At 34.4% G+C, this 10,332-nt stretch overlaps 1 protein-coding gene across 2 annotated transcripts in view; it reads left to right on the top strand.

Annotated features, from left to right (window-relative positions):
• The first annotated feature begins 4,228 nt into the window (after positions 1-4,228).
• LOC137385995 (centlein-like) overlaps positions 4,229-10,332 on the top strand; it is a 31,624-nt gene continuing 25,520 nt past the window's right edge. For both annotated transcript variants that reach the window (XM_068072753.1, XM_068072675.1), the window contains exons 1-4: positions 4,229-4,326; positions 7,053-7,132; positions 8,096-8,184; positions 9,865-9,993. In XM_068072753.1, coding sequence (XP_067928854.1) covers positions 4,293-4,326; positions 7,053-7,132; positions 8,096-8,184; positions 9,865-9,993 — 332 coding nt within the window. In that variant the 5' untranslated portion in view covers positions 4,229-4,292. The remainder of the gene's footprint in view (positions 4,327-7,052; positions 7,133-8,095; positions 8,185-9,864; positions 9,994-10,332) is intronic.

The raw sequence follows: 10,332 nt of genomic DNA, 5'->3' as shown, positions 1-10,332 counted from the left end.
GATCCTGAAAACAATGAAAGGCTGCTGACCTAGATGTGCAGTAACAAGCAGGGCAAAAATGATCTAACTTAATAATTAAACGATATCAGCATACATTAAAAGTCAAAAACCATTTCATCCTATTTTTATGCTTCAAAAATTGGCCTTTTTACATCTTGTGCTAAGTGGAGACACTCAAAAACGTGAGGATGTTAATCATTGAAGATACAGACACCATGTTGAATTGGGTTTGCATTTAACGCTATACATTGTAATTGCTACAATCACTAAGCTTACCAATTCAACATAATGAAATTTAATTTAGGATAGTTTGAATTTAAAACTTAACATTTAAATGACTTATTTTTACTGGAGTTGAACATGAATAAAAAAGAATGAATCGATGTAGCTGTAAATTTAAGGCGATTACCAGAATTCGCTAACAACACTATAATAGACACCCGATATTAAAACCTATGATCATTCTAAAGATAAGGTATATGCAAGTATCAGAGTTTACTTAATATCTTGTTAGATATCTAATTGATAACAGCGCACAAGGAGAGTCAACAATTTTTCCTTCTTGCAATGAAAAAACGTAACAAAATGACTTGCACTATAAGAATTTGTAATAATGTTGCTGGCACTAATGATTACAAAAAATGAACAACGCCTATACAGTAGTTTGTGATACCAACTGAAATTCTTTGGTTATCACCGATATTAATGCAAGGGCTGACGTTCTTTTAGTGACACACTTTTAGCCAACTTGTAAATTTGAAACAGCAAACAGTTTTAATTCCTTTCTCAGTACTTCTAAAAGATCCTCAAATAATCAGCTAGTCGGCTAATTTATGCCAACTGTGTTACAACAATTGGTAAATAGGTCAACTGGGGCTAAACGAGCCACTCACTGCTAATTGACGAATATTTGCTAACAAATGGGTCTTTCATTACAGCAAAAAAAATAAGACAATTAACTTATGATTACATTTGTAGAAAAACTAAAAAGTATAAAAAAGACTTTCCAGCACTAAAGCGAAGAAACTGCTCTTTATTAGATATTGATGGTCCTGGAAATGGCTGAAGGGGATGGGAGCACGGGCTAAAACTGCACGTGCACGGGCGAGTCAAACAACCAGGCAACTCAAATTATGACATAATATGCTGCTGGCAAAACCAATGGTGCTTGCTGAGATAAATAAAGGTCAGAATGCACCTACTAAGAGAATTATAAGGCAGCTGCTACCCTAGACTTGCAATCAGAAAAATTACAAAAAAGATAGAGAATGTTCATTCGATTGTTTGTTATTAACTTTTTTCTGTTACTAATTATTGTTTTACAAATGTGGCCAAATTTTTATACTGCTTATTTAACTATAAAGGTTTCATTTCAAAAATAACTGTCATGTTGACCTAGAGGTTTCAACTACTCAACCAATCACATGTTGAGTTTGTTTCTTTCCGCTTATATAAAAAGCTGCTTTTGCGTTTGCGGGGCAGTCGCAGTTTAGTTGGCATGATGAGACATATTCATCACTATAATACATTTGTGCAAGTATAGCAAGTCTTTTTTTAGTAACTTAGAAGGCTTGGATCAAAGGGTTGCACTGGTATATACACAGGCTGCAATCAGCTGTGATATAGAGTCTGTATTATTGGCTCTTGTTTAATTTTCACTGGTTTATTGATAGTCTGTATAGTTGGCTCAAGGTGGAGTTGTGCTGGTAAACACAGCCTGCTGTGTTTACATTAGCAGCTCTTGCTTGATTTACCCTGATTCACACATAGTCTGTAATCAGCTGTAATCAGGCTTGGGGCCACTAGCAGTGCAGTGAGCACTGCACTAGTGCAGTGCATAGTGCAATTTAAAAATAGAAATGTCTAGTGCAATGCTAGTGCAAATTTGACATGAGTCCCTGGGTGCACTAGTGCAAGTGCATAGTGTGACATGGTATGTACTAGTGCAGTGCCTAGTGCGGATTAGAAAATTCCCATAAACGCACTAGTGCAAGTGCAGTGCACAGTGCAACATAAAATGCTCTAGTGCAATGCCTAGTGCGGATTGGAAACTTTTTCATAAATGCACTAGTGCAAGTGCAGTGCCTAGTGCGACATAGTATGCAATAGTGCAGTGCCAAGTGCAGATTGGATATTATTATTTTCCTTTGATGGAGATGATGGAGATGGCATTACGTTTTACTTTAATATTGGTATTGAATATGGAACTTTGATATTTCTTTGCAATGTTGTTAACTACTCAAATGAGCATGAGTTTGGAGTTTCCATGAATCCCTAGAACTACAATCAAGCCAACTTTATTTATTTACCATTTGTTTATTGTCTTGTCTATTTGTCTCCATGTCAGTATTTGTGGATGTACATGTATATGTAGGATTTCAGTTTAAATCTATCTTTGATAGAGTGGAAGTAACTTATTGACTAAATTTCAATTTTCAATAAGTTTCTTGTAAACTTATGTTTTTAAATACATGTATTTAAGTACCAATTACATATGCTTATGTACATATTCACAAGCAAAATGAGACCAATCCAGAGATGGTATGATTATATAATAAATGTAGGCATCTTTGAAGTAAAATGAAACTTGATCTATGAGTGATATGTTTATACCAGCGTGAGCGTGACACATCTCAGACCCAGACTTTCTTGAACATGACTAGAGGAATTTTGCCAGTAGGTACTGTAGCTGTAGTTGTCTGAAAGTCAATGGAATTGCTAAAGAGAAAGTTTATAATAATTGCCCAACTGCAGCTCAGTGGTGTAATGAGTGCCTAGTGCATTTATGATTTTACACTGCACTAGTGCAATGTCTAGTGCACAAGAATTTTTGCTATTGCAGTGCCTAGTGCATTTTTGACTTCACTTTTCGATGCACTAGTGCTAGTGCAGTGCCTAGTGCACAAGAATTTCTGCTAGTGCAGTGCCTAGTGCATTTTATATTATTACTATGCCATGCACTAGTGCACAAGAATTTCTGCTAGTGCAGTGCCTAGTGTATTTTATATTATTACTATGCCATGCACTAGTGCTAGTGCAGTGCCTAGTGCACCTTACTGTCGTCTAGCCAGCAAATAGTGCAGTGCGCTCAATACTCACTAGTGGCCCCAAGCCTGGCTGTAATATAGAGAGTCAGTATTGTCAGCTCTAGCTGGAGTTGCACTGGTATATATACGGTCTACCATCAGCTGTGATATAGAGTCTGTTTTAAGGCTCCTATGCTAGTGGTTTAAAAGTGTGTGGTCATTTATCGGCAGCATCTTGGGAACTATAAAAAAGCGTCAGTTCCTGCTTGGTCTGGTACGGAGGTTGCCCTGAATTTACATTGTATTCAACATGGATTAAAACAAGAAGCAAGTTGTCGTATAATCAAAATACAGCCTCCATATAAGAAACTTATAACGCAAATCTCAGCATTATTCATTGTTGTAAGAGCAACTATGACTTTAAAGATAGAATTATAACGACAATATTAGAGATCAGCTGAGTCTTAACCTCAATTGAAAAAACCTGAGCTAAAATCAATTGAGATATAAAGCCACATATTAAAACATACACATACAATCTTAAGGAAACTGCACAATATCATACAATAAATAAAGCATTAAACATTTGTTGTACAGAAATAGCACAAAGTACTGTGTAGCAAGTCTTCGAAAAGCTTATATTGTCAGGGCACATAAGGAGAACACCAATCACACCCGTGATAACACTGACATTTGACGAACAAGAAAACACACTGGACCAAACATAAAACAAAACACTGTATCAAAGTAATATAAAATAACCGTAATCTACTATTGATGTTTAGGGTTGAACAGGAGTTGCGAAACAGGCAATTTCCATTTTTTTATACTACACGCATATATTGTCACTACTACACTGATTTTTATTTCACTCTTATTATTACAGACATTTGCAATAAAGGATTTTTTTGAAGTTATATACGGATAGCTAAAGAAACACTCAAAGAAACGTTGAGTTAGCAATATACTTTTTTGACAAAACGTGAGGTGGTGCAATAGGAAACGAAGAATAGTCTATGAATTAGTCTGCGGTCGTGTTGTGAACTCTATCGTAATTTTAGTACACGCTATTTGCGACTAATCAATAAGCACTGTTTTTATAGAATGCACACAATCGTCAATAGAAAAATTTAGACTCGGAATACGCGTGCAGTCGTTAACCAGGCGCATGTCTGAGCTTGTTTCCTTCGAAGAAGCGGCTTTTTAAACTGTAACGACGCTTTCAACAGTTTTGATGTCCTAATTTAACATTGATTCCTGGCTGTCATGTCGACATTTCTATCTACTACGTTTAATACAGGTAAGTTTTTATTTGTTGCAGTTTTGTGCCAGTAAGCTCTAACGTGTACACAATTCCGTGTTTATGTGGCCACAGTTTCCTTTTGTATGATCGTGATGTCAGAATCACTCACCTAAAATTCCCCTCATTAGTCTTATTCATGATAGAAGATATGACGCCTAGTGTATGGTAATGAACAATTGTTGTGCCTAATTAGTTAAATGTTAGTCATGTTAGTCAGTTTGAACTAATTGTTAATGTGTTTGTCAGCTATTAATAAAACCTTAAAGTACCGCCTCTACATGTACTAGCTTATACGATACAATTATTGAAACTAATAGGTTTAATAGCTCACACTGTCTGTACATCGATGAGACTTCTGGTTTTGGTAGTTCATCTATCATAGTGGTCGAAATATAATAAATCCTTCTCTCAAGGACAGAAGGAAGCATACTGACCTTAAAACTAAAGACCAGATATTATTACATGACATAGCAGCACCTAAAAAATTTTCATTACAATTCTCCAATCACTGATCAACTTGTACAGGCTCCATTGCTTTCCATATTAACACTAAACTGAACTTTTTCTACCATCGTGTATGTAAACACTGATTGCCTTGGGCATGCATTTTATACCATTAGTCTCATACCATTTCATATTGTTGTAATTATTGAGCACATGACTTAATGTGCTTAAGAGCTTAATGTGCTTAATGTACTTAATTGGGCACATGACCTAATCTCACAGACCCTTCTACCGTGTCTGTAACTTTGTCTGTACAAACTATTTTATCACCTCCCAAACCTTGTAACAGAAATAACAATCTAACTGCAGACACAAGCCTCAGTAAATATATTCCGCCAAAGCCCCACCTGGGGTGACTGTGATTAACGCGAAGAAGATCCTTATAACGCGTTACCACTGGCACATCATCTTGATTCAAGTTTTACTGACTAAGTAAAGGAACCAGCTGTAGGAATGAGGAAGTCAATAGGTTTTGTTAGAGTAATTTGAGAGTTTTTAGAATATCATTTAGCTGTCGTCAAAAGTTGTATGGATAAACAACGTACGGTTTCTACTCTCGTGAATGGAAGCAAAACTACATGTTGCCTTCCATGAGCGTATCAGATAGCAAAATTCTTTATTAAAGTTGGCTGTTAGCAAAAAATAGCTGAATATAGAAAGGTTTATGCTATTTGTATTTTTGAGTTAAAGACAACTCCAACCTAACTTTTGATTGAAGTGTTTTAGTACACCCACTTGACTCAAGTTCTTTTGATAATAACTCGTAAATTGTGAATGGCCAGTTTTTTCTAAGATAACCCATTGATTCAGTTGTCATCGGCTTAAGTAGGCAATTTTATTGTGTTATATCAATTTCATGTTTTTAACTGATTATTGTTCTGATGGATTTAAACATAAAATGAGTTGTGTGGAGTGTTTTGCTAGTCTTAATTTTGTTTTATATTGTAATATGTGCACATTTCTTTGGTATTTACATTAGGGAATAAGCTGTATGGCACAAGTTAAATATATATATTAGTATAGCACTTAGTTTTTAGCTGATATTAACACGCCAGGTATATTTGCTGGAAAATTATTGAAGAATCAAATTGATTTAAGCAGTGAAACTTGAATCCTGAGTGTTACCTTCTAGCTCACTATCCTTTGAGAGTTGTGATTAGTAAAAAGTATGCACATTGCCACAACTTTCGCAATGTGGACAAGCTTAATAGCAACCTCGGCTAACAATTTTATTATGATGTGTTATTGCATGACAAACAATGAAGTTTTCATTGTCAACAAAAAATTCAAGGAAAATGTTTTGAATCCCAAATACATACTACATAAATTTGAAAGAAATTTACAATTGGTTACACACTTGGACCCTGCAGTTCTTTCTTATTGGTTGTGCTGGCACTGAAATTGCCATTGTGAACGCCTTCTTTTTTGTATAAATAACTTCTTATGCTACTTTTTAAGCTTATTTTAAGAAAAATATTATTTCCACAGCTTTACTCAGTGATTTAAGAAAAAAATTATTTTCACAGCTCTACTCAGTGATTAAAATGAAAGATTATCGTAATTTTTGTTTCATTTGGCTGTAGCGTTGGCTATGTATTCAAGAGAATGCAACTCTCATGAGATAAACTTCTACATGTTTTAAGAGTTCTTTCACATTGAGCATAAACAGAACTAAAACAAGCGTTAGCTGGCATACATTCAACGGCTATGCAAACTGTTGTTGTTGGCTAGTATCTCGATTAAAATGTTCTAATCTTCCCAGTTATTTGTTAACGTTTAAACCATATAGTGTGTCATTAGGTATCATAAAATCAGAAAACTTAGTTGTCCCTACTGTCTGGCATTAGCTTGTGAAAACAACTCATTCAATGATTCTTAAATCTTAGTTTTTAAATCTCAGTGTACTCATGTTAACCTATGTACAGGATAGTTATCTTTGCAAGAAAATGCATATTTTGCTATTCTTACATTTTACTTTGTGTTGTTTTACATTTCAATGCTAATAATCGTCTGTTATATTTAATATTACTATGTACATGTACTAGTCTCAGATGTAACATCAAATGATATTACTATGTACATGTTCTAGTCTGAAATGTGCCATCAAATGATATTATTATGTACATGTTCTTGTCTGAGATGTCCCTCAAATGATATTACTATGTACATGTTCTTGTCTGAGATTTCCATCAAATGAAATTACTATGTACATGTTCTAGTCTCAGATGTACCATCAAATGATATACGGAAGCTAAGAGATGAAAACTTGAGACTTCGTGAGGATCTTGCTCAATGCCAGGTAATTGGTAACGTCTTTTTGTGCTCTCACTTTCATAATAGTATTGGTTAATGGTCCGTGTTTTGTCTTGTATGGTACCACCTGCTACACTAAACAAATTGTCACGCCATCTAAAGGTCAAAGTTTGCTTAGCTCAAGTATTTCATTGAGCTTAGTGCTATTTAGCTGTTTTAGTTGTAAGTTGCTGTACAAAATTGCCTTACACTACAGCAGTCTCTCATAGCTTTTACTTGTTTATTCTGCTAGATGCCATTGCAGTCTCGTGTATGTTACAATTATTTACTGTGCAATATTTTTAACAAGTTTGCTTGTTAACAATATTGACTTGTTCATCGATATCTGGTGCAGATGATTAAAACGTCCTTTGATATTTCAGCCTCGGTATGCATTATGCTTATTCTGTCCGCTCACATTTCATTACCAACTTTGTATCTCTCTATATGCTGCATATAATTATTATTAAAATAAAGATGTATAAAATAATATTTGAGTATTTAAGAAATATAGAAGGCTATTATAGCCTACACTTGTCTCCCATCTTTGTAACATTCTGCTTCTCATTAACAATGCGGATTTCAGTTTTGACGATTGTTGCGCGTCAGAGTTCTTGAGCAGTCAGTGAAAATATACTACACACACTATGCAAACATGTACATTTTTGGACATATAAAGAAAAAATTGTTGTTCCTATACAGCCAACTGTTTGCTCATCAGTCTCCTTACACTTCATTTGTTTTGTTTATTTTTTGACAATTTTACAGGTAAATTTCAGTCTTTCCGTCAGCACCCGTTAAGTTCTCTGTTAGTAAAAATTTCTTCATTGTCTTTATATAGTGACAGCGTTGTACATAAATATAATCAATACTATGGCTGGTTTGAGCTTTCTTAGTGAGTTATGGCAGTTGGCAGTTATCAATGTCCTTGAAGCTAGATTTCTGTCATTAATTATCTGTAAAATTACAGGTTGATAAAGAATTTGTGTGGTCCCTATGGAAGAAACTTCAGGTAGCATCTCCTGACGTGACAGAAGCTGTAGCTCTTGTCGTAGAAAGGTATCATCACATTTGTCAAGTCTTTCAGCGCAGAAGTAACAAAACCTTGCGATTGACCCATAGATACAGAGTAAAAGTTACACCAGAATCTTTTTTAGCATAAAAAAGATTCATCGATATTGATTACTGCTTGCTTGAAGCTCTGAAAGTGAGGGCAGGGTTGGAGTAAAGATTTTATGAGCGAGAAGAAACGAAGGTGTTGGTGTTTTCCTTAGAGTTTGGTTCCTATTAATAGATTGGTGTGTACTACATATATATATATATATATATATATATATATATATATATATATATATATATATATATATATATATATCCTATTGATACTTTACATAAGCATTAGGGTCGGTTTTTATGAACAAGATTGTCAAGTGATTAGTGAGTTGGACATATAATACTAGGACTATTATAGAATATTTATACGATTTTATGATTATAATATATACCAGGTTATATGTTTATGTACTAGGTAAATTACATCTGTTAGAGTGCTAGTACTTCAACTTTAAAATATAAAGGAATGAGATTCCTGGTAGTGAGTCATGACATGTTAATTAGATTGACCCTTAAAAGTTGAGCATTGGGGAGGAGACTCCAAAGATTTTGTTTGTTCTTATATTTACGGTCCCTAAGAATGATGCAGAGTTAAGTTTTTTAGTTAACCATTGTGATTGGCAGTCTAAACATTTGTAGTTTTGCTTTTGAAACCGTAGTTTTTATTCTTAAGTATGTCTAAGTACTTGACCGAGCTTGTCATTACACCGAATTATTTATTAAATGCCACGTACTGGCGGCAACTAACTAGTTCTCGCTCACAAAATAGTTTGGTGTTTGGGGGTGCTGAAAGTTATGCTATGTCATAGAGGTATGCCTATGATGACTAATCAAGTGATGAAGTTGTGTTTTTTTGCTCAAAAAACGGATTGAATTTCAGTTTCTGTTTGTTGATAAAAAACTTTGATTTTACCTCTGCTTGCCATCACATTAGGTCATTGGTTGAACATTTTAAATGCCAGCAAAGTTTGTGACCATCAGTTTATAATTACACGTACATCTATATTAGTACATATATATTAGTACATTTATATTAGTACATCTATATTAGTACATTTATATTAGTACATCTATATTAGTACATCTGTATTAGTACATCTATATTAGTACATTTATATTAGTACATTTATATTAGTACATCTATATTAGTACATCTATATTAGTACATCTATATTAGTACATCTATATTAGTACATTTATATTAGTACATCTAACTTGTGTCATTATGCGTCTGTTAGTTTGCATAAATGACTGACACTGATTTCATCTCAACTTCAAATGCATTTGCTCCGTGCCTTACACAAAGTCGCAAAGAATATTCGACTTCAAAACTCTGTCTGGTTCTGGAGAACCAGCCTCTTAGACACCCTCCTTCAGACTATCTGGTTGAGAATGAGAGAAATACCCGGCATCTCACGGCTCAATACTACTTTTCATTAAATTGCTTGAATTTTAATAAAGGCAAAAAGTTTGGGGTTATTCAATTTGGATGGTCTATAAGTTGAAGCGTACCGATAAGCCTCAAAATGATTAAAGTTGACCCACAACTATCGTGACTGTGGATCACATGTTGTATTTAAAATCAATCATGTTACTGTTTCTGTTACCTAATAGCTCTAATTTTAGAGAGAAAGAGAAAGCGGAAGAAAAGGACAGAAAAGTTTTAGATATTTTAAAATTGAAAGATGAGAAGATTATAGAGCTGCAGCAGGCGCTCGAACATCAGTCACAAGAGTTGAATTTCATGAGTCACAAGTGAGTAGATGTATGTAATCCCATGCCCTTGAGCATTCAAACTTGGTCTCTGAATATGTATTATCATTACACTCGATAAAGATGTTAAAATCTTTTTAACAGCCTGTTAATGTACATGTAGTGTTATTTGATAGCCATTAGCTCGCTACTAAAATATTCAGCGTGTTTAGTATTTTTAAGCTGGTCCCAATGTCACTTACATTCTGTTGGTCTGTTGTCGTATGCGCTTGCGTTGACCTGGTGTCTAGCCACGCATCACAAGGTAATTACTTATCAAGTTAATATTTAATTGATTTATTCTACCTCTTGTGTCTCTTTACTTGTATTTCTTTACTACGA

This window comes from Watersipora subatra, chromosome 1, assembly GCF_963576615.1.
Source record: "Watersipora subatra chromosome 1, tzWatSuba1.1, whole genome shotgun sequence".
Lineage (NCBI taxonomy): Eukaryota > Metazoa > Bryozoa > Gymnolaemata > Cheilostomatida > Watersiporidae > Watersipora > Watersipora subatra.
Note: the sequence above shows the minus strand (reverse complement) of the source record. Positions and strands in the feature narration are given on the sequence as shown.